At 43.4% G+C, this 25127-nt stretch overlaps 1 protein-coding gene across 1 annotated transcript in view; it reads left to right on the top strand.

Annotated features, from left to right (window-relative positions):
* The window catches only part of P2rx7 (purinergic receptor P2X 7), a 53281-nt gene extending 29104 nt beyond the window's left edge, over positions 1 to 24177 (top strand). Inside the window, exons 6-13 of the mRNA XM_008839383.3 lie at positions 2874 to 2954; positions 3633 to 3762; positions 4996 to 5132; positions 11957 to 12047; positions 16079 to 16144; positions 16777 to 16926; positions 19018 to 19119; positions 23235 to 24177. Coding sequence (XP_008837605.1) covers positions 2874 to 2954; positions 3633 to 3762; positions 4996 to 5132; positions 11957 to 12047; positions 16079 to 16144; positions 16777 to 16926; positions 19018 to 19119; positions 23235 to 23732 — 1255 coding nt within the window. The 3' untranslated portion in view covers positions 23733 to 24177. The remainder of the gene's footprint in view (positions 1 to 2873; positions 2955 to 3632; positions 3763 to 4995; positions 5133 to 11956; positions 12048 to 16078; positions 16145 to 16776; positions 16927 to 19017; positions 19120 to 23234) is intronic.
* The last annotated feature ends 950 nt before the right edge of the window (positions 24178 to 25127 follow it).

Below are 25127 nucleotides of genomic sequence, written 5' to 3'. Positions count from 1 at the left end.
TTTGGTCTTTCTGAGACAGGGTCTCCCTGTAGCCCCAGCTGGCCTGGAACTCACTATGTAGACCAGGCTGGCCTTGAACTTACAGAGATCCGCCTGCCCCTGCCTCCCAAGTGCTGGGATTAAAGGTGTGCGCCACCACACCCCAGCATGTCCTTTCTTTTTTATAATCCACTGAGTCAATTATCCATCTGCATACACATGGGTGTGAGGCCACCCACCTCAGCATGACCAACATACCATTGGTCACACCCTGAAGAAAAATAACCCTTTTACCCAGAAACCATCCATTGCCAATAGCTTCTCAGGTAGGAGTGGAGCCTCAAAACCCCATCGCCCATCTGTGTGGAAACCGTGATGGATCACTGACTGGCTTGTGTAGGTAACTGTAGTTGCTGTGTGTTCATGAGTACAGCAGCCATGGCAGGTCCAACAGACAGCATGTCACAGCACTCCTCCCTATCCTCTGGCTCTTACATTTTTCCAGCCTCCTCTTCCTCAGTGTTCCTGAGCCTTGATGGAGGAGATTGATAAAGTGTTCCATTTAGAGCTGAGCACTCAACAATCACTTATTCTCAACACTTTGACCAGGTCTGAATCTCTGCTTTCACTGCTGCCCACTGCAAAAAGAAGCTTTTCTAAAAAAAGAAACTTTTCTGACCAAAGGTGACAAGGGCATTAATCTGAGTATAAACACACTGTATGTACTTTGTATATAGTTTGAAAAATATGTCCATTTAACAAAACTATAGTAGGTTCCCCCTTAGAGCCTATGACCTCCTGAACCATGAGCTTTTGACCAGGTTTACAGTACCAGGCATGAATTCTCCCCTTTGGAGCAGACCTCAACTCCAATCAGAAAGCAAATTAGTCACTTGCCAACCAGGTTGGTATTGTAACATTCAGGGCTCATCACGGGGTAATACCATTGATGACTTTTCTCCCCCAGCAACATACATAGCACCTCCTGGCACTATGAAATCTTACCAGCATGGAGGAAGTTTCCAGGTCAGTTCCAGTTCAATTTCTTTATGTCCTGTAACCAAAGTATACTGTGTCTTCAGCAATAGGGTCTTACCATCTGGCTATGGTGAGCAACCAGGAGCAATGGAGATAGACTGTGTTGTTTGGAGCCCCTCCCTAATCAGTGACTTATAGGGAAGTATTCCATGCCTAGCACTCAGATTTTCATTTAACAACTCATGTCTCCTTAGGGAGGCATTGTCCACTCAAAGGATGGACTGTAGACTATCCTGAGGGCAGAGACCAGAACACAGCAGAAATTTAACATTTAAAAGATTTATATTTTTATATAATTGGCATGAATCTAACTTTATTAAACTGGCTTCAGAAAAAGAGGAGGTGTCGTCTTTTTGGCTTGTCGAATTTCTGGCTCCAGGCTTCAGAGATGTACGATACTTTCTCTTCCCCTGCCAGCCTTCCTCTTGGTCACTCTCTCCTCTAGTTTGACTTTTCTCATATAGTGTCCACAGAATTCAAGAATTATCCTAGCCTTCCTACTAATGAATCCTAGCAAAAATGAGTTTCTTTTTTTCTATTGTTTCCATAAACGTTCTGGAATGTTCTCATTGGCATGACTGTGACTTATCTATGAACCAGTCACTGTGGTCAAGGGGCCAGCCTTTGGTCATGTGCCCATGCTGAAACACAAGGATGAACAGGAGGTAGAGTCATCCCTATCTAGCCCTTTGAAGGAGAAAATTGATATATGCCAAGAGGGAATATGGGTGTCAGACAGGAAAAAGCAACAGTATTCTTGAGTTACGTCCCAACAGAGTCAAAATTAGGTTCTAGAAGTTCTGTAATAAAAATCAGACAGCTCTTGGTGCCCCTCCCACAAAAACCTTGCTGCTAAAGCCTACCAGGCAATAGGGTACCAGAGTTATCTTTTTACCTGCAGCTAGTTTTCTCTCATAGATTATCAGCTGCAAAAGGGAAAAAATTCAGACAGTCTTGTTATCACTGTATCCCAGTGCTCCACTGCATGTCCAGCACCATAATTATTTATGGATGGATGGATTTGTGGGTGGATGGTGGGTTGGATGGATGCATGGATAGATGGATGGATGGATGGATGGATGGATGGATGGATGGATGGCAGGTGAGTGGCCTTCCCATGGGCTTGAATTTGGGATCCTATAATGCCTGGGGAATTGAATGCTACTCAGAGCCCCTGATGAATGAATGATACAGTCAACTCTGAGTGTGACCCTATGCTGAAGGCCTGGCATACCGAGATAAAATTATTGTCCAGCCTTGCAGGGACTCCAAGTCTACTGGAGAAGCTACAAACAGGTATGCAGGTGCTGACTAGCCCTGGCCCAAAGCAATTATGCTCAGTCCTGTTTCCATTTCAGTGGAGTTGTTGGGAGCCCGCACCAGCCATGCTGGGAGCATTTATTGTGATCAGCAAGCCCTGCATGGCAGGCTTTTTTTTCCCCCCTTGGAGAGCTAATTGTCAGATTCTTATCAGTACATCACTGTTCAACAGCCAAACATACAGTTACATCAGTGTCAGAAGTGACATCACAAAAGCCCTAGAGTCTCAAGAAGGGAGAAATTGCCAAGCATGGTGGCACACACCTTTAATCCCAGCACTCAGGAGGCAGAGGCAGGTGGATCTTTGTGAGATCTAGGCCAGTGTGGTCTATGTAGCAAGTTCCAGGCCAACTGGGGCTACAGGGAGACCCTGTCTCTAAAAGGGGATGGAGAGTATTCTTCTTGGAGAAGCAACAGGCTTTATGGAGAAGTTTGGAAAGTTTACCTACTAAGTTACAGTATGTATTTCATAAAACCAGGAGCCTCTGGTCCCACTGACTGTCCCTGAGGTGCTGATCCTCATTCTTCTCTCCCAGGCCTGCACTCCTGAGAAGCGCTGAAAACTTCACTGTACTCATCAAGAACAACATTGACTTTCCCGGCCATAACTACACTACGTAAGTGTCTCAAATATCTGGCTGTATGTATCAGTTATCTATGGCTCTGTAACAAAAGATCCCAAACCTAAGAGGTCTAACATAGCAAGAGCTTATTCTCTTCCTAATATGTGGGTCAAGACTCTGGAAACGGCTTTGCTGGGTGGCTTTGGCTCAGGATCTTGCTAGAGCTGTCTGCCAGAGCTACTGTCATCTCTACACTTGACTGGAGCTAAGTCCTTTTCTAGCTCTACCGATGTGGTTGTTGGCAGGAGGACTAATTTCCTCTGTGAGCACCTCTCCCCAAGACAGCTTGAGTGTCCTTAGATCATGCTGCCTGGCCTCATTGAGTCAGTGATCTGAGATAGCAGGTAAACAAGGGCAACCAGGATGGAAGCCACAGTCTTTGGAAGTAGAGCCACTACTTCTGCAACATGCTTTGGTCACAAAGACTGTCTCTGGCACAACTTGAGAGCACACACTTGACAAGGGTCTTCAGGAAACAAGGGAGCTGCCTCACAGCTCACTCCAATGAGAGATGGGTTTGTTTGCAATAAAACAATGTCAAGTTCAGCAATGTCCCATTGGAGCATGACACCAGCCATGGTGGAGATTTTTATAGCATGGTAATCAGCAAGTGCTTCTGCTTTCTCTCTAGAGAGGTGGTTAAGACATCTGTTTGCTTTCAATTCTGCACAGGAGAAACATCTTGCCAGGTCTGAACATTTCTTGCACCTTTCACAAGACTCAGAACCTTCAGTGTCCCATTTTCCGACTAGGAGACATCTTCCAGGAAACAGGAGACAACTTTTCAGAAGTGGCAATTCAGGTTGGTGGGTCTTTGCACAGTGCTTTGCCAGGGGTGGAGAATGTCAAATGACCAAGAAGCCAACATTCTGGGTTCTAAAATCATGCCTCACATTCCTGTGTATTTGGTAATCTATGGCCAGTGCCAAGGACTTTACCTGCTTTCCTTCAGCGAATCCCACAATCCTCTAAGTGAGCTATTTGGTGCATTAGTCTCCTGTAACTGCTGTAACAAATTACCTCTAATGTGGCAACTGAAAACAACACACGTTTTATTCTGTGCTTGGAGTCACAAGTCCAGAGTCTGTTTCACAGAGCTAAAATCCAGATGACAGGGCCACACTCCCTCTAAAATCCAGGTGGGAGGACCACACTCCCTCTGGAGGCTTCAGGGGAGAATGCACGCCTTTACATTTCCATCCTACCAAGCTGCACTCTGTATTTCTTGATTCTCAGCTCTTTCCTCCATCTTTAAAGACAAGTACCTAGCTTCATTGATCATACTGACTTTTTTTTAAAGCCTCTTTATGTAAACTAGGCTGGCCTGGAACTCTTCATCCTCCTTCCTCAGCCACTTCAGTGTCAGGGTTCCAGGCATGTGCCACCATATTGTGTCCAATTTCTCTCCACCTCTCCTATAAAAATACTTACCTTTAGGGGAAGGGCTGTTTCTAGGAATGGCACATAAGACCAGGATAACCTCTCCATCTCAAGATCCTTCATTTGCTCACCTCCACCAGAGCTTTTCTTGAGAGAACACTGAGAGAAAAAGCAGAAGAGGTATTTGATGGAGTGTCCTGGATTCTAGTCTAATCAGTTAATCTTAATCTTCAATGAGGAAGAGGCATGGAAAGAATTTGAATGCAAGAATGATTAATTGATAGTCAGGTATGCTGGTGCACGCCTTTAATCCCAGGAGGCAGAGGCAAAGGAAGATCTCTCCAAGATCAAGGCCAGCCTGGTCTATGTAGTGAGTTCTAGGCCAGCTACAGCTACAAGGAGACTGTCTCAAAAAGACAGAAAAAATGGTTAGTCAAGAGTTATATTTTAGGTATGTCTCAGATGGGAAGAGACGGGAGGAGTGTCTGCAGCCACCATGGTATTCTAACTCATGTTTATGGCTCTGAAACCTTTAATCAGCATTTTCCCCATAAAGAGGAAGTCTCTGCAGCGATATTGCTATGCAAGATAATGTCAGATAGCTGCATAACCCATGTCCAGCAGGCTTAGCAACTTCTCTTGTTGATCCCCCTAGGGAGGAATAATGGGCATTGAGATCTACTGGGACTGTAACTTGGACAGCTGGTCCCATCACTGCCGTCCCAAATACAGCTTCCGTCGCCTGGATGACAAGACCACCAACGAGTCCTTGTACCCTGGCTACAACTTCAGGTGACAGTACTCCAATGTGCTAACGAGAAGATACTGGTAAACAAAGTAGACAAGGTTGCAGCTTCCATGGTTGCTACTGTATTCTTATAAGGTTAATAGACAAAAATATAAGTAAATGAAACTTTACAGGTATTCAATATTATTAGTCATTAGGGAAATGCAAATTAAAATCACAGTAAGATACCACTGTAAGGCCAAGGAGATGGCTCAGCAGGTAAGGGTTCTTGAAGATCCCACATGGTGGGAGGAGAGAACCGACTTGATCTCTGACCTCCAAGTATGTGCCATGGAGTAAGCGCACGCGCGCACACACACACACACACACACACACACACACAAACACACACAATAAATAAATAAATAAATGTTAAAATTGGAGAAAACAATACAAATGTAAATCTGCTGGAATGGCTACAGTTTAGAAAGATGGGCAACTTATGGGGCTAATGAGGTGTCAGTAGATAGACTGCAAACATGAGGACCTGAACTCAGATCCTCAGCACCCATATGAAAAGCTGGGCTTAGCAGCACACATCTGTAATCCTAGCGCTGGGGAGGTGGAGACAGGCAGACAGAGCTCTGAGATCAAGGCCAGCCTGGCCTACATAGTGAGTTCCAGGCCAGCTGGGGCTAGAGGGAAACCCTGTCTCAAAAAACAAAATAAATAATAAAAGAAACAAGAAAGCTTTGTACACAAATATTCATAGCATCATTATTCAAACAACTGAACGATTTATCAACAGATAAATGGTTGAATTGTACTATATTTGCACAATAGAAAGCTCCTTGTTACAAATTTTAAAAGGAATAAGGGAGCTGGAGAGATGGCTCAGTGGTTAAGAGCACTGGCTGCTTTTGCAGAGGACCCAAGTTCCCAACACTTACATGGCAACTAACAACTGTTTGTAACTTCAGTTCCAGGGGATCTGATACCCTCTTCTGACATCCACAGGCAATCCATGCATGAATGCACTTATATACAATGCAGGCAATAGACTCATACACATAAAAGTACACAAATAAAATTAATGCTGGGCATGATGGCACATGTCTTTAATCCTAGCAGTTGGGTGGCAGAGGCAGGTGGATCTCTGTGAGATCAGGGCCAGCCTGCTCTACATAATGAGTTCTAGGCTAGACTATTGATACATGCACTAACCTAGGCGAATTAGTCCTATAGACACTACACTTGAGTGAGTATGTGCTCTATGACATGTCATCTATATGAAGTTCAAGAATGGGCAAAACATGGGCCAGTGAGATGGGTTAGTGGATAAAGGTGCTTGAGTTCAATCTTCAGAACTCATACAATGGAAAGAGAGAACCACCTACAAGTGGTCTGCTGACCTCCACAAGTGCCATGTTGTACAGACACACACACACACACATACATGTAAACAAATAAGTAATAAATGTAAAAAAATTTTTAAACAGTGCGCCAAACTCATCTATTATGGTAGAAGACAGAATAGTGGGTTCTGGGCTGGAGAAGGAGAAAGTAGTAAGAGTTTTCTGGGAAAACGGAATGCTCTGCATTGAAGGAATTTTGATGATCACCCGGGGTATTCATTGTCGAAGCACACTGAATGAAACCCTTAATACTCATGCATTGTAATATCTGTAAATGATATTTCATTAGAACAAACAGTCAAATCTAACTAGACCATTTCTGAGGGTGATAAATGCCATGAAAAAAATCAAGCAAGATAGTATGGTGGGGAGAAGTAGCCAGGGAAGCCCTCTCGGAGCAGGGCCAGGACTCCTGAAGGCATGACTCCTTTTCCTGAGGATGCTGCTTTCCTAATTAAGAGAACAAGGTACAGAGACAGGAGCCTGTGTTCTGAGAAGCAACTTGGAAAACACTGTAATAGGTATAAAGTCCTTTCAAGTAGAGTCTAGACTAGTGGTTCTCAAAGGAGAGTCTAGTAGACTAGTGGTTCTCAAAGGAGGCCTTAAGCACCAGCGTCCCGCAGAGACTCAAAATTGCACCTTCCCAGGCCTGGCCTAATTCTCCTGAATCAGACCACACAAAGGTGGAGCCCAGTGATCAGCATTTTCACAAGCACTAGAAGAATCTGCTGTTGGCTGAAATTTGAAAACTACTGCTCTAGACCCTTGATCCTCAAAGTTTGGTCTTGGAACCTAGGTCATGGGCCTCACCTGGGAGCTTGATGAACATCATAGGGCCCCTCCTTCAACTTCCTGCACTAGAACAAGTTCCCCTGGAGATTCATAATCTCCAGTTCCCCTGGAGATTCAAAAGTTGACAATTTGTTTGTTTGGTTTTGGTTTTTTTGAGACAGGGTTTCCCTGAAGCCCCCCACTGGCCTGGAACTTGCTACATAGACCAACCTGGCCTCAATCTCACAGAGATCTGCCTGCCTCTGCCTCCTGAGGGCTGGGATTAAAGGTGTGTACTACCACGCCCAGCATCTTTGACAGTTTTTTAACTTTCATTTACTTCTTTGTGCCTGTAGAATGTTTTTAAAACTTGTGCTAGCCTACATAAAGACCTGGACTTCCTGTTATTCCTGAAAAACTAAACTATTTGAGAAAAATTTTAACTATTTAACAATATCAGGTCCATATCCCACATGGCAGCCGTTGGCTGGAGCTGAGTAGGTGTCTTGCTTTCTCACTGTTCTCACTACTCATTTGTGTCTTTTTAGTTTAATTATTTATTTTTATTTTATGTGTATGAGTGTTTTGTCTGCATGTAAGTGCACCATGTATGTGCCATGCCTTTGGAGGCCAGAAGAGGGCAATGGAGCTCCTGGAACTGGGGTTACTGCCAGTTGTGAGCTTCCATGTGGGTGCTGGAAATCAAACCCAGGTCCTCTGCAAGAGCAGCCCATGCTCTTAACTGCTGAGAAATCTCTCCAGCCTGTCTTTATGTGTTTATATGTGGCCTGCATTCCTTATGTCCATCTTTTGCGTGGTCCCTGTGGAGGTTTGAGTTTGAGACCCTTGGCTCAACATCAGGCTGGCTGAGGTTTTTGCCTCCTCTGGGGCAATGGAGATTCATCCAGGGCACAGGAAGCAGCACTCCTGCTGCTCTGCTGGATCGGTTATGGGCATTAGAAAGAAAGAGAGGACAGGTTGAGTGGTCCCCTGACAGCCGAAGCATGGGGCAAGGAACCAATCAGACATTAGCAAACTCCAGTCTCAGAGCTAAACCTAGGAACATCAGGTCCTGGCGCAATCTGAGCTCTCTGAAAGCCTGAGGGGGTTATGAACTTGGTATTCTTTTAGAATAAAGCATTAATACGTTTGTTGTTGAAAGAGCACCAGAAGGAATCTTTGGCCAAAAATAAATTGTAGAGATCTGATAGACAAGGGGTCAAGTTATTTTCAAATAGCCTTACAAAAAAAGAAGGAAATTACAGGATATATGAGGTATTTAGGAAAATATAACTTTCTAACATACAGGAAGTTAAAAGAAGTCCACATTACATAATTTTGTCCTCAAGAAAAAGATTTATAGGGGCTGAGGAAATGGCTCACTTGGAAAAGTGCTCACTGTACAACCATGAGGACATGAACCTAGACCCCTAGCACCCACAAAGAAAGCCAGGCCTAATGGGGTATACTATAATCTCAGCCCTGGGCAGGTTGAGACAGGAAGATCCCTGGGCCTTGATTGCTCATTGGTCCAACCAAATTGATGAGCAGCAGATTCTGTGAGAGACTATGTCTGAGAAAATAAGGTAGAAAGTGATTGAGGGAGACACCCGATGTAGACCTCTGATCTCCAAACACACAAACACCCTGAAATAAAAAGAAGATTCACTACAAAATTCCTTCCTTTGGTGAACATCTGATTTGGCTGACTGGCATGTGTGGCATAAGGGATGAATGATGCACTTCTCAGGTCCAGAATGTGTATGAACAGGTATCAGTTTCCCTGACTGCTATAATAACTTGCCACAAATGGCTAAAGCAGCAGAAATTTATTCTCTTATGGAAACCGGGAATCTGAAATCCAGGTGTCAGCAGGGCCACCCTCTCTCTGAAGGCCTGAGAGGAGGCCTTTTCTTGCCCTTCTGGTTTCCGTTGATTCCAGGCATCCCTTAACTTGAGGCTGAACACTCCCAGCTCTGCTTTCAGCTCCAAGTGGCCTTCTCCCTTGTGTCTCCTAGTCTAAATTTCCATCTTCTTTATTTTATAAGAATGCCTGCTAATCCTTGGATGTAGGATTACCCTGAATTCAGGGCAAACTCATCTTGGGATCCTTAATTGCATCTGCAAAGACCCTGTTTCCAAATAAGGTCATATTCCTGGGTGCTGGCCTTGGAGTTAGGTACTTAGGCCTATCATCTTTGGGGGCTACTATTCAATCCCTTACAGTGTGCAGAAAAGCATCCTTGTCCAATGTTCCTCAAAGTGTGGCCCGCTGGAAAACCACAAACCGTTACTAAGATGGACTCCTAGAATATTTCAGACCTTCTGAAACAACTCTGGCATTAAGACCCAGGGGCTAACCTTTCAAGCAGTCTCATCACATGATTTTTGCTCTCAGTTTAAGAGCTACAGTAGCAAGACCATGAAAGTTGAAATTCAAATACTTGCAAAGTTAACTTTCCCAGGCAAACCAACAGCAGGCTCAGAGTGCTAATGAATGCTTGCTTATGTATTTAAAAACAAATCACTAAATAGAACAGAAAAGAGAGCTGTCTTAGAATGGGACAAACAGATTCAAGGAAAGGCAACCCCTCAGGCCAGAAACAGGCATCATCAAAGTACCGAGACTGACTGATCTTAACATCAGATTTTGAAAGTTTTAACAGTTTCAGATATTCCATGCTGTATTTTGGCAGAGCATCTGTCTTCTGTTTTCTTCTTTCCCTACACCTGTAAATAAGTTGTGAATAACTCAGAAAGAAGATGCAAATCCTTATGTAAAATCAAACAGCAAAAGGTAGAGAGAGAGACACGTTTTCCTGAAGTATGTGGGTTTTCTTGTATTAAGGCTTTTTTTCATTTTCTTATTTTTGTTTTCTTTTGCTTTTTAAAATTTATTTTTATTTCATGTATATGAGTATTATGTCTGCATATATGTAAGTGCACCTGTGTCATACAGTGCCTGAGGAGGCCAGAAGAGGGTATCAGATTCCCCTGGAACTGGAGTTATGGATGGTTGTTAGCCACCATGTGAGTGTTGGGATCTGAACTCAAGTCTTCTGCAACAGCAATCAGTACTCCTAATCACCTAACCATCTCTCCAGCTTTTTCTTTTGCTTTTTTGAGTCAGAATCTAACTATGTAGTCCAAACTGACCTTGAAGTCACTGTGCAATGCAGGCTGGTCTGAAATTCAAGGTACTCCTCCAGTCAACCTTTCATGTGCCAGGATAAAAGCCTCATCCACATGCCCACCTAGAGATGTGTGGTTTGTCTTCCCAATTTATGAAAAATAAAACTACTTTTCCTGACTACTGTACTTGTTTGGGGTAGGTGTGGTTTGTGCAGGGTTAGTTCATGAAGATGACTGTGTGATGACACAGACAGGCCAGTATGTCAAAAGTGGACTTCTTGGTACATATCCTAAGATGTGGGGGCAGACCACATCACACAGGGCCACAGGAGAATCACTGGTTTAGTTAGAAGCAAAAGAGGGGATGAGACCCAGAGATGGTTCTGTGATTCCCACAGGAAAGGTGGGCAGAGCTGGAGAAAAAGCTGAGGGATATGAGTTTGAATACTGTCATCAGGCACCAGGCTACAAGGAACTTAATGAACTGTGTTCTGGTTCTGACCCTACCTGGCCCTGAATAACTGAGGGTGGAGAAACAGTGGTTTGGTGTGAGAGTCAAATAGAAAAGGTGGTTTCAGGGTATGGACTTAGGACTGGCCTGAAGATTTTGAATATGATTCTCACAAGCTCATAAAAGTTGGATTGCAGGGGCACTGTCTACAAAGTGACCTTTAGTTTGACTCTGTGATTAATAGATGACAATCAGATGAGCACAGAATCTAGGAAAATACCTTAAGACAGACCATTGAGTTGTGCCTCTTCTAAATATAACAAATGGTATCTAAGACTCACCCTTCCCTCTTTCACGGCTTTGTTCTAGAAGCCAAACCTGTTTTTCCTCAAGAGATAATCACATTGCAGCCAGATGGGGTAGTACACACTTTTAATCCCAGCACTCAGAAAGCAGAGGCAGGAGGATCTCTGTGAGTTAAAGGCCTACCTGGTCAGCATATGAGTTGCAGGCCAACTAAGGCTAAACAGTAAGATTCTGTCTCAAAAAGGGATGGGGAGGCTGGAGAGATGGCTTATCTGTTAAAAACATTTGCTGCTCTTCAAGGGGACCAGTTTGGCTCCCAGCACCTATGTCAGGTAGCTCACCATCTGTATCTACATCTCTGAGGGCACCTGCACACATGCGGCATACACTTACACATCATTAAAAATAAGTTTAAGAAAAAAGTGGACACACACACACACACACACACACACACACAAATAAATCTAAAAAAAATTAAAAGAGAGATGATCACCTTGCTTGAAGTTTTTAGACTTTTTTGCTTATTGCTATTTCTATATTGCTTAGACTGTTGGTCATTTTCATATGAAACTCAAAGCTGGTTTCCTATCACTATGTGATGATGGAAACAGGGGAGGCAATACGGGGGACATTCTGAATCCAGTTGGTCAAAGAGTAATTTGTTGGGTGGATTGTACTCTTTCCTCAGCCAACTGTGGTAGACCTTGAACGTAGATGGGGAAGACCGGATTGGCTATTGGTTTGCTTTTCTCTCCATAAAATACTAGCACTTTCAAAGAAATCATTGTAAATATGGATCCTTTTCCTCCTGTAGATATGCCAAGTACTATAAAGAAAACAACATTGAAAAGCGAACGCTGATCAAAGTCTTTGGGATCCGTTTTGATATCCTGGTTTTTGGTACTGTAAGTCTCTCCTTCCTTCAGCACCTCTATCCTATGTTTGTGTCCTAATGATGGCTATAGTGAGGAGTGAATGCTTGGGATCATAGTCAATAGCTGTGACTGTGGGGTTCTGTGAGTTTCACTTGTGAGATGAGGAGGAAGAAATGTATTCATGATTCTCTTCACAAACAAGCCATCCAAAAAACACAGAATGTGATTGGGAAAAACATTCTAATATCCAACTTTCATTTGTTTTGTTTCTCTGGGACAGACCTTTGCTACATAGCACTGCTAGCCTCAAATTCTCAATCTTTCTGCCCCATCTTCCTAAGAGCTGAATTACAGGTGGGCACTACCATGCCAGCTCTAATACTCAACTTTTTTTTTGAGACAGAGTCTCAAAAAGAGTTTGACTGGCCTCAGACTCACTATGTAGATCAGGCTGGCCTCAAACTCACAGTGATCTACCTATCTCTGCCTCCTGAGTGCTGGGATTAAAGGTGTATACCTCCATACTTGACTCAACATTTTTTATATGTGCATGAGTTTTACGCCTGCACATGTGTAAGTGCACCCGTGTCATGCAATGCCCGTGGAGGACCGAAGAGGGCATCGGATCCCCTGGAACTGGAGTTATAGATGGTTCTTAGCTACCATGTGGGTGCTAGGATTCAATCCTAGGTCCTCTTCAAGAACAGCTAGTGTTTTTAACCACTGAGCCATTTCTTCAGCACCCATCAACTTTTAAAATATTGATACTGACCTGAGGAGATAGCTCAGTTGTGCAGTGCTTACTGAACCAGCATGAGAACCCGATTTCAGAGCTCCAGAGCTCATCTAAAAAGGTGGATGAGGCAGCACATACCTGTAACCCCAGCCCTGGGAGTGAATACAGAAGGTCCCCAGGAAATTGATGGCAGCCAATCTAGCTGAAATGGTGAGTTCCAGATTCAGTGAGAAAGTCTGTCTCAAAAAAATAAACAAACAACCCACCCAAAAAAAACAAGATCAAAGAGCAACTGAGGAAAGACACCCTAAAATCTCCTTCCACACATGATTGCAAGAGGTGAAGGCACCTCCACACACATACACACACATGTGCACACATATACACATATAACACACGCACTAAATAAATAACTACATAACTCTGCTAGGGATGTAGCTCAGTTGGTAGAATGTGTGAAGTTCTGGGTTTGATCCCCAGCATCACATAAACTGGACATAATGGCACATGCCTGTAATCCTATCATTTGGGAGGTGGAGGCAGGAGGATCAGGAGTTCAAAGTCACCCTCAATTATATAGGGAGTTCAAAGCTAGTCTAAGATTCTTGAGACCCTATCTAAAATAAATAAATAAATGGAACCACTCTGCAAAATAATTTGTAATAGACTCTAACTCAAATTGGCTTAGGGGAAAAAAGGGTTTTGTTGTTGTTGTTGTTGTTGTTGTTGTTGTTGTCCACATAACTGAAAAATCCAGGCGTAATTTCAGGCTTCAGATTTGGCTGGATCCAGGTGTTCAAACATCTTGAGGAATCTCTCCTCCCTTCTTACATCTGTTCTCCTGTTTTGGTACTGTCCCCAGATGGCCATCTCTTCATGGTGGTGTCAGACAACTCTTGATATCTAACTAGGTTAGCAACATTAATGAAAGAATATCTATTTGCTGGAAGTTTCAGCAGAGGCTTTAGGCAAAAACCATTGTTTCAGCTTGCTCTGTATGGGCCATGTGTCCACTGCTGCACCAGTTGCTATGACTGGGTTCATACCATGCTCTCAATGTCTTGGACCATTCCTGACCTGGCTTAAGGACCAGAGGACAGAACCAGCTACCTCTACTTCCATGACCCACCAGACTGTATGGACCAATGATAAAGGGAGGTAGTTCTCCAAAAGAAAATTGGGGCTGGAGAGATGGCTCAATTGTTAAGAGTGCATGCTGAAAATGAGGAGGAGAAAAGAAAAATGAGGAAGAACCCAGTAGAGGGATGATTTTGGAGGCTCTCATTGAGAAATCACCATGGGCTCTGATATGGACATATGAAATTTGCCTTGTTCTGACTTTTTTTCTGGTTCCCTGTCTAGAACTTGTAGTGCTAACTACTCTTGACTTTACTTCTCCTTCACATCCCCTATTCACCAGTCAAGGACTTTCTTTTCTCCCTACAGAAAAGAGTTATGCAATTTGCGAGTCTTTTAAATAGACCCACTGAAGGGGTACTCCAGTTGCCTCACCCTGCATCCCTGTTCAGCATGGAAGAAGCCACAGCAGTCTGCTTCCGAATTTCCTATTGATAATTTGGGTAACCTCTTCAGAGGATGGAGTGATAATAACAGGAGATAGGAATTGACTAGGCAGTTAGGGTAAAAAGACTCCAAAGAATATTGACCAGGTTCCTGGCTAAAAGTCAAAATGTCCTCAGGTCTCTTAGCAACATACTATGTTCCAAAGGCCAAAAATGTCAAAAGTATTTGGGAGCTCTTATCTAATCCCTAAAAGGACTTTAGGATTACCTCTTCAGAGGGGGAAATGTTAGAGTAGCAAAAAGCCCCATTTAAGAAAGAAAGAAAGAAAGAAAGAGAAAGAAAGAGAGAGAAAGAGAGAGAGAAAAAGAAAGAGTACACGAAGTTGTCAGAAAAAAAGTGATGGGGAGATATGGGAGGTGTTGGAGGGGAGGGAGTGGGTGTGGATTTGATTGAAACATCTTATATGGATGTATGAAATTCTCAAAGTTTTTTTTTAAGTTAAAAAGAAACAATTGACCATTTGAATTTGGAGTCATATTATACAATTAAATTTATTATTTTAATTTGAAAAACCACTAATAAATAAAATGTCTTTTTCCATTTTTTTAAAAAAAGAGTGCTTGCTGGGTCTTCTAGAAGACCTGCGTTTGGTTCCCAGTACCCATGTCAGATGACTTGCAAGCACCTGTAACTCCAGCTCTAGAGGACCTGAAACCTTCCTCTGGGCCTCTGAGGGCACCAACACACACACGCGCACACACACACACACACACAAACACACACACACACACACACATCTATTTTAAAAGAAAGAAAAGAAGCTAGGCATGGTGGCTCACACCTTTAGTTCCAGCACTTGGGAGGCAGGGGCAGGTGGATCTCTGTGAATTCAGGGCCAGCCTAGTCCACACAGCAAGCTCCAGGTCAGCTGGGGCTACAGGGAGACCCTGTCTCAAAAAAAAAAGACTCACCTACCAGCCAGCATATCCAAGTTCACAAGCTCTAACATCAAAGGTGGGTGGCATCCTTAGGAACTATGCCTGAAGTTGACCTCCATATATGCATGCCCCTCACACATGCACCTGTGCACACACATGAACATGTACACACACGAAAGAAAGAAAGAAAGAAAGAAAGAAAGAAAGAAAGAAAAAGAAAAGGAGCCGGGTGTGGTGCACGCCTTTAGTACCAGCACTTGGGAGGCAGAGGCAGGTGGATCTCTGTGAGCTCGAGGCCAGCCTAGTTTACATAGCAAATGCCAGGCCAGCTGGGGCTACAGGAAACCCTGTCTCAAAAAGATCAATAAGAAAGAAAAGGAAATTGGGGTGAGGGAAGGAGAGGATGCTAGGCACTTAAATATGAATAGATGCCCATAATGTCCTGCTTGGCAGCATGTGATTGATGTTAGAGTATAGCACAAGAATCAATGAAATATAACTTAGAGGATGGAAAGGCTATTGAGAGTGGACCCTGAAGACACCACTGGGCAAACAGGCTTGGGTGAAGACATCCCTCTGCTTCACAGGTATTTATGCACCGCCTGTAATTTGTTGCCTGTAGGAAGAGTGTCTGAAACCCTCACCACATGTGGAAAACAACCATCTGTGGGTCTTCCTTACCAGCCATGTGTGTTTAAACATTCTAGATGGCAGGAACAGGATGCAAGTGTCTCATAGTCTCTATGGTGTGCATCTCGATGCTAACACAAGGTTCTGTTCCCTGCTAGATCCACAGCTGCAAGTTAGAATAAAAGAACACATTGCTCTGGATTTCAACTAAGTAACTTTCCCTGCTGTTTCAGGGAGGAAAATTTGATATCATCCAGCTGGTTGTGTACATTGGATCCACCCTCTCCTACTTCGGTTTGGTAAGAGATTCTCTTCCCCTGCTTTAAGAAAACGATTTGAAGTGGCCATGATGGTGCACATCTTTAATCTCAGCACTTGGGAGGCAGAAGCACACAGATCGCTGTGAGTGTGAGGCCAGCCTGGTCTAGTGAGTTCTAGACCAGCTAGGGCTATAGGGAGACCCTGTCTCAAAAAACAAAAACAAAGAAAATGATTTGGGGACTGGAAAGATGACTCTGTGGTTAAGAGCACTAGCTGCTCTTGTAGAAGACCCAGGTTTGGTTCCCAGCACCCACATGGTGGCTAACAACTGTTTGTAACTCCAGTTCTAGTCCCTCTTCTGGGGTCCATGGGCATTTGCATGTGGTGCACTTACATATATGCAGGCAAAACACTCATACACATAAAATAAAAATAAATAAAATTTTTGAAAAAGAAAATTATTTGAGTGCTGGGCATGATCGTGCATACTTTTAATCCAAGCCCTGGGGAGGCAGACGCAGGTGAATCTCTGAGTTCTAGACCACCTGGTCTGCATAGTGAGTTCCAGGTCAACCAGGCCTACACAGTGAGACCCTCTCAAAAATAAAACAAGAAAACAATTTGGCAAAAAGAAGCTTTGCTGCTACAGTGCCTGTTTGCTTTTCCACAGGCCACCGTGTTCATTGACTTTCTCATCAATACATACTCCAGTAGCTTCTGCAAGGCCAGCATTTACCCCTGCTGTAAGTGCTGTGAGCCCTGCTCAGTGAATGAGTACTACTACAGGAAGAAGTGCGAGTCCATCATGGAGCCAAAGCCCGTAAGCCATGCTGCTTCTCTGGGACACCCAGACACACAGATTGTATAGATGACTGAAAACTGTGTAAAAACAATAGGCCAATAGCATAGGTCAAGCCCATAGTGTGTAACTCACTGGACAACCCCAAGCAACTGTCTCTCTGATGAGTCCTTTGGCCTTAAGAAAGGATAGAAACAAAAATAGGGAAGCCAGATATCCTGGGAAGACAATTTTTTATGATCTAGTTTTGTCACTTATTACATTGGAACAGTTCCCTCCCCCATCCTCAAATAGTGTAATGACTTTGGAGAACAAGTCATTCAGCAGTGACTAACAACATTTAAGAGCCTGGTATTTCCATTTTTCCATACCTACCTACAGAAACTTTCATGTGAGGCACACATGGTACACGTGAACAAGATACTCACTGCAGCAGAATAGTTAAGTTGGTAATAATAGATGAGGCCTGGGGTATAGTTTAGTGATAGAGCACTTGATTAGCATGTGTGAGGCCCTGGGCTCACTTTCCAGTATTATATACATATATATATATACACATATATATATATTTGATAGGAAGAAATAACATCTACCCAAATGTTCACTGGGTGAATGGTGAAAGAAACCATGATAAATCCATGGTGAAGAATACCAGTCACCCGCTAAAAAGAACAAGGTAGATAGGACCAGGTATGGCAGTACATACCTGTAATCCCATTACCTAGAAGGCTAAGGCAGGAATAATAGAGTTCCTTGTTTCAAAACCCAACCCATCAACCAATAGCAACAAGCATAGCTGGAAAAGTAGATGTGGTCACTATGCCTATAATCCAAGTACTTAGATGCTGAGGCAAGATTATATCATGAGACCCTGTCTCAAAAAAAAAAAAAATCACACACCAACACCCAAGGGGTGTGTGGGGAGAGGTTAAGTATTTTTCCCAAAGTCATACAAATAGTAAATGGTAGAGCTCCAGCTTTGGCAAACTGGCCTGAGAAGCTGCTATAACCACTTAGGTATAGGTGTTGACATGAGCAAATAGCCAGACAGAGGCTTGTTCAGAGGAAAAAACTAAGTGAAAGAAGCATATGTATGTCATGACATATAGGTTAAGAAAACAACTATATGAATAATCCAATTCTATGTACTCTCTATATTTGTATTTCATGGATAGATATGTATACACACATATATTGGTGTAGGTGAATACTATATATACTAAAGGTCCTGGATACACACAAGAATAGTGGTGGCTTCTGGCAAGGACTCTGAGATGGGAGAGTAGACACATCTGTATTGTTTGAGAGTAGACACATCTGTATTGTTTTACTTTAATTTGGACTTTATTAGGCAGGTCCATCCCACTCAACTCCATGATTCCCCTTAAAGAGAACCTCTGGTATCTAAAAACAAAGAGGATTCCTTTGTTTTCCCTTACCTGGGAACACTGCTGTCCTTCTCCAGCAGCTGAATGCACTGTCCATTTTCCATTGTGCATGTGCTCCCAATGAACACAAAAGTTCAGGCAGGCCACGTATGGTGGCATTCACCTGTAATCTCAGCAGAAGGGAGAATGAGGCAGGAGGATGGTGAACCTGAGGCTAGCCCAGACTGGAGAATAAGACCCTGTCTCAAAAAGGAAAAGGAGACAGAGAGAGGAAGAAGGGGAGGAGGGAGAGAAAGAGAGAGAGAAGGAAAGGAGGGGGCAGAGAGAGAGAGAGAGAGGAGGAAAAGAAAAAGTCCCCTTTTTAACTAAAAATAACCATGGCTTAGCGTGGGATGAGTGAAATTTAACAGACCTACAAATAATTTAAGTTGCAATACCACAGGAAAACTGAACTTGAGAAAGCACAGAACAGCACACCATGCCTGGGACATAGCATATGCTGGGCTGTGGCCAGGCTGGGTCTCCAAGTTAAGGAATGTGGGGTTCTATTTCTGACTCCCTTTTAGCCTTAGAAACCATTTACTCTTAGTTAGCAAGAATTTGGGGTTGGCTTGTTTGCCATGTGGTAAATGTGATTAACAGATGTGTTTACTTATATTTGGATAAGGCAATTCTTGATAATCCTGTACAAAAACAGATAAACTTTGCAAACTTCTTTTCCTAGACATTAAAATATGTATCCTTTGTGGATGAATCCCACATTCGGATGGTGAACCAGCAGCTGCTTGGGAAAAGTCTGCAAGTTGTCAAGGGCCAAGAAGTTCCAGTAAGTGAAAACATTTAGTCTTTTTTTAGGAAACTTTGCTATTAAATATAAACACATGTAGATATTTATATAAATCACAGCTGATGAATTTTAGAAAAGTAAACATACTCATATAACCAGCACCCAGGTTGAAAAATTAGATGTTTTGAAGCCAGGGGTGGTGGGGTCCATCTTTAATCTGAGCACTCAGGAGGCAAAGGCAGGCAGATCTCTGTGAGATTGAGGCCAGCTTGGTCAACATTGGGAGTTCCAGGCCAGTCGAGGCTACAGGGAGACTCTGTCTCAAAAAAAAAAAAAAAAATTAGATGTTTTAGGGTTGGCGGGATGACTCAGCAGGGAAAGGCACTTGCTGCCAAGCCTGACCATCTGAGTTCAAGCCCCAGGTACCACATACCACATGGTAGAAAGAACTGATTCCAGCAAGTTGTCCTCTGTCCTCCACACATGTGCCATGGCATGTACGCATGCACACACACAAATACATATAATTTAAATATTTTCATTCCTAAGCTAGGGGAATAGCTCAGTAGTAGAGTACTTGCCTCAAGGAGAGTTAGAGAGATTGAATATTCCTAGCAGGTCTTTTTATGCCTCTACTTAATTGCTACTACCATCCCTTAAAAAATGGTTCTTATCTTGTATCCAAGGATTAGTTTTACCTCTTCTAGAATTTTATAAAAACTGAATTGTACAACCTAGGTGAGTTATCTATGTAATAGCCCAAGCCCTTGAGAGGCTGAGGCAGGAGGATTACTTGAATCCAGGAGTTCAGACCAGGCTGGGCAACACAATGAGACCCAGCCTCAAAAGAAAATCAAATCATCAGTACTCAGTCTGTGCTCTGCTGCATGCCTGGCTCCTGGATTCAATATCACTTTTGGAGTTACCTGTGACGTTGTGTATGGTAAACGTTCTTTCTCATTACTGTACAATTTCTGTTTTTATAAATCCTCTATTTATCCATTTCAGTATTTTAGACATTTTAGACATTTCTAGTTTAGGGACAAAGGCAAATTATGCCGTGAAGGTAAATGTGAGGGACTCTCTCAAGTGACCTGACAGTCACATGGCAGGCATATGTTCAGTTTTAGTAAATACCAACAAATGAGCTCCAATGTGGCTGCGCTCCCTGCATCAGGTCTGTTGTGAGCATCTTTGCCAACTGGATTGGTTTTCTGTGGCCATAATCAACAATTACAAAAGAGGTGGCTTAAAACAGTAAGTCTATTCTGCCACAGTCTGGACTCTAGACCTAGAAAGTAGAGGTGTTGGCAAGGCACTGGTCCCCCTGGAGGCTCCAGGGAAGAACCCTCCTGCTTTCTTCCTGCATCTGGTGTTCAAGATGCTGGCTAGGCCCCAGCAAGATGCCACACAAATGTGGAAACTGCAAGCCTCTCTACCTCCCTGTCTCAGTAAACAACTTTTCTATTTCATTATCCACCATACTGTTTTTGGTGAGCTTTCAAGAGTATCTATCAAGTCAGGCATGGTGGTACACGCCTTTAATCCCAGCACTTAGGAGGCAGAGGCAATGGCGCTCCGGGAGTTTGAGACCAGTCTGATCTACATAGTGAGTTTCAGGCCATTCAGGGCTACTACATAGTGAGACCTTGTCTCAAAAACCAACAACAACTAAAATAATGCTCTGTCAGATTCAGGAAATTCCCTTTTATGCTTTGTGAGGAATTTTTATCATGAATGTATATGGAATTTTTAAGTATATTTTCTGCTTCTTTGAAATAATCTGTCAGGTTTTCTTTCTGTCGCATGGTGAATTTCATTGATTGATCTGGGTTGGAGGATACTGGAGTTCAAACATAAATCTTTGATTGTGCTAGGTAAGCACATACCCTTAGCCATATCCACAGCCCTTTTTAATATGTTATTTTGGAACAAGATCTTGCTAAATTCCCAGGGCTGGCCCAAACTTATGATCTTCAGCCTCTAAAGCTGATGTAGCTTACTGATTTTCAAATATTAGGCATGTGTATAAGTGTGAGTGAATGAGTGTGTGTGTGTGTGTGTGTGTGTGTGTGTGTGTGTGTGTGTGTGTGTGTGTGTGTGTGTGTGTGTGTGTGTGTGTGTGTGTGTGTGTGTGTATGTATATGAGTGCATCTGTCTGCGTGTGCATATGGAGACCAGAAGTCAACATCAGCTATCTTCCTCAGTCACTCTCTACAATTTTCTCAAGCAGGGTCTCACTGACCCTGAAGCTCACTGATTCTGCTAGGCTGCTGGCCAGTGAGCTCCAGGGATCTTCCTGTCTTTGCCTTCTCAACATTGGAATTTCAGCTGTACAGTGCCTGGCTTTTTACATGGGTGCTAGGGACCTAATTCAGGTCCTTATGTTTGTGCAGCAAGTACTTTACCAACTGAGCCATCTCCTTATCGCTACAACCTTCCATTTTAATGTGATATGCTATTATTTCTATTTATTAATGGATCTGATTATATTCAGGATTTTTGTATCTCATCTTGGGAGATACTGGTTAAAAAGTTTCCTTTGTTACAGTGTCCTTGTAAAGTTTGGGTAGAAGATGAACTATTTAACAGTGTGTAACAGTGCATCTCTGTAATCCCAGCATTTGTAAGAGACAGGAAGATCAAGCGTTCAAGGACAGCCTTGGTTACATACAGAATTTGAGGCCAGTTTTTTTTTTTATTAATTCTGTCTCAAAAAAAGTGGACTATTTAGTTTTTGCAAGAGACAGTATGTGTGTGTGATAACATATACATAAAATAAAATTAAGCATTTAGCTATTTTAAAGTATGTAATTCAGTGATATTTTGTAGACCCCACTACTATCCAATCAGTCCACCAGCCCCAGAGCTTTTACATCTCTGCAAAGGAAATCTCCTATCTATCAAGCAGCTGCTTTCCACTACTTCCCATCCCCATTGCTCCTGATAACTACTGGCCTACTTCCTACTTTGTGTAAGTGGAATCGATACTGTGCAATCCTTTGTGTCTACTTCTTTCACTTAGTATAGTATCTTCAAGGCTCATCCATGCTGTTGTAAGTACCATTGTTTCATTCCCTTTTTGTGACTGAATAATATTCCTGAATAAATCACGGGGTTTTTTAGGGATTTTTTTGTTTTTGTTTTTTTATGTGTATGAGTGTATTGCCTGCATGTATGTGAGTGCACCTGGGTCGTGCAATGCTGCGGAGGTCAGAAGGGGGCTTCGGAGTCCCCTGGAACTGGAGTTAAGGACAGTTTGTAGCCACCATGTGGGTGCTGGGACTTGAACCCGGGTCCTCTGCAAGAGCAGTCAGTGCTCTTAACCGCTGAGCCATCTCTCCAGCCCCTAGACCATGTTTTATATTCTCATTATTTGATAGATACTGGAATTGTTTCTACCTTCCAGCTATTCTGAGCAGTGCTGCTGTGACATATAAGAACTAATCAGCTTTACATACAAGAACTAATCAGCTTTAATGTTCTTGACTCGGGTCTTCATACAATGAATAAAAACATATACCACAAAGAATAGGCATGGTGACTCTGGCAACTTCCCTTGGAGGGTAACAAATGGCTCTGCCCATAGAGAGAGACTGGCAGGGAGGGAAAGAGTGGAGCCGAGTCAACAAATATTTACTATCTACTGTGTGCTAGACACTGTCCCAGGCACCAGAGATATGCCACAAACAAACAAAGAACCTGCTTTCATACAGAAGATAAAATTCATCAAGGAAACATAAACTGATAAAACTTTTAGGAGCTCTGTCTCATGAAGAATGTGCTCTTTTGATGTGGTAAGAGAACTAGAGGGGAAATTCCTGCTGGGGTGGTCAGGGAAAGAGGCTATGTCTCAACAAAATTTTCTGAATTTCACTTTCCAAATAAGTAAAGTGGAGCCAAACATTGATAGATAGATAGATAGATAGATAGATAGATAGATAGATAGATAGATAGATAGATAGAATCTCACTGGAAGTTCTTCAAAGGCTTAATGGTAGAAACACAAGGCCAGCCCTAATACATACATTTAATAAACAATAGCTGCTCTGGCTAAGTAACATCAAATGTGATTATGTAAGTTAATAAAGCTAAAGAACCTAGAACCCTTGAGATTATTATTGCTGATGAGTCTGGAAACTTGACTTTTTCAGAGGCCCCAGATGAACTTCACAAACCTGTCCAAGCTGCCTATGTCTCTTGACAACCTAACCCTCATTCCTGGACAACCAGAGGAAATGCAGCTACTGCATGAAGAGGTGGCCCCCAGGTCTGGGGACAGCCCAGACTGGTGCCAGTGTGGAAACTGCCTCCCATCCCGGCTCCCCGAGAACCGCAGGTGCCTGGAGGAGCTGTGCTGCCGCAAGAAGCGGGGGCCCTGCATCACCTCCTCGGAGCTCTTTGCGAAGCTTGTGCTGTCCAGACAAGCCCTGCAGCTCCTTCTGCTCTACCAGGAGCCCTTGCTAGCACTGGAGGTAGAAGCCACCAACCGCCGGCTGCGACACTGTGCGTACAGGTGCTACACCACATGGCGCTTCTGTACCCAGGACATGGCTGACTTTGCCATCCTGCCCAGCTGCTGCCGCTGGCGCATCCGGAAGGAGTTCCCCAAAAGTGAGGGTCAGTACAGCGGCTTCAAGTATCCATACTGACAGTATGGCTGGCCAGCAGTCACATTATGGTGGCTCACAGTTGAGCTTCTCCCACAAAGGCCTACATGCATATTTTCAACCAAAGGAAAGTTAATTTTCCTTCCTTTCAGTTCTCCCTGTCTGAAACAACCCACCAGCGTCCAAACCTCTTCTCCCCATGGATGAGAGCCAGATTCAGATTCAAGCCTCTATTCTGTGCCACCCTTGGCCTTTAATGTCTGTACATTGGACTCTTCATTTCCCAACCAGCTTTCTCAGAGCTAGTGAGGACAGATTGAGATGGTGTTGTGACCTGTCTTGTAAATGTGTACAGAGGTCAGTGAATGAAAAGTGTCTCCCTATGAGGTCAATCTGGCTAATTTTTGACTAAGAACAAACCCTTCAGGATTTGAGAATGGAGAGATTGAGTGGCCACAAATTCTTTGATTCCCCATCCTAAAGATCCAAAGGCGCTGTTCCCTCCTTTGAGTATGGGCAGCTGTGGAGGCTTCATCAAGCAGTGGATATAAAGCCGGATCTGTCAGGATCTTGTCTTAAGAGACTGGAAGCTTCCACTTCCTGTCCTCAGAACTCTTCTGAGGAGGAAGCCAACTCCAGTTAAGATTCTATCAGGAGACCACCCTGTTATGAGGAAGTGCAGGCAGCTTCACAGAGAGGAAGTTCCCATCCAGCCACAGCTCACATGCTTCCCAAGCTCAGTCACCACACAAGGGAGAGAAACTGCCTTCAGATGATTTCAGAGCCTTCTGACATGTGACTGAAACTGCAGGAGACCCCTCACCCCACCCCCCTGAGTAAGAACTGCTCAGTCAACTAGAGGACCAGTCTTCTCTCTTAAGTCACTAATTTTTTATGGTTGGTACACAGTAGTTCATAACTGGGACAAGAACAAGTCTGATGCTTGGCGCCATCCCAGAGTATAGCTCTCTATTGGACAGTTGTAAGAGCCCTCACCAACCCAGTCTGGAAGCCATCAAATCTAACTGCATACCACCAGATGCAGTCCAATCTTCATTGCCTGCGTATCGGTCTAAGTGACTACTGTTGTTGGAAACTAGAAAAAGCCACCTTTGTGCCTTTAACCTCCTGGACTTTGCAGCTGGTGGGAATGGAGTCGATCTGGATGCTACCTTAAAAAGCAGTCCCAAAGCTGGGCAGTGGTGACACAAGCCTTTAATCCCAGTATTCAGGAGGCAGAAGCAGATCTCTGTGAGATATAGGCCAGCCTAGTCTACATGGTGAGTTCCAGGCTAGCTGTGGAAACCCTGTCTCAAAAAGACCAAAAAGGGAGGGGGGGAGCCTAGATTGATGTAAACATGAATTTAGAGCCCAGCACCCACATGAAAAGCTGGATGTGGGCTAGAGAGATGGCTCAGAGGGTAAAAGAGATTGCTA

The sequence above is a fragment of the Nannospalax galili genome, unplaced genomic scaffold (genome assembly GCF_000622305.1).
Source record: "Nannospalax galili isolate Female #2095 unplaced genomic scaffold, S.galili_v1.0 scaffold218, whole genome shotgun sequence".
Classification (NCBI taxonomy): Eukaryota; Metazoa; Chordata; class Mammalia; order Rodentia; family Spalacidae; genus Nannospalax; species Nannospalax galili.
The sequence above is the reverse complement of the archived record's forward strand: the minus strand, read 5'-3'. Positions and strand labels throughout refer to the sequence as shown.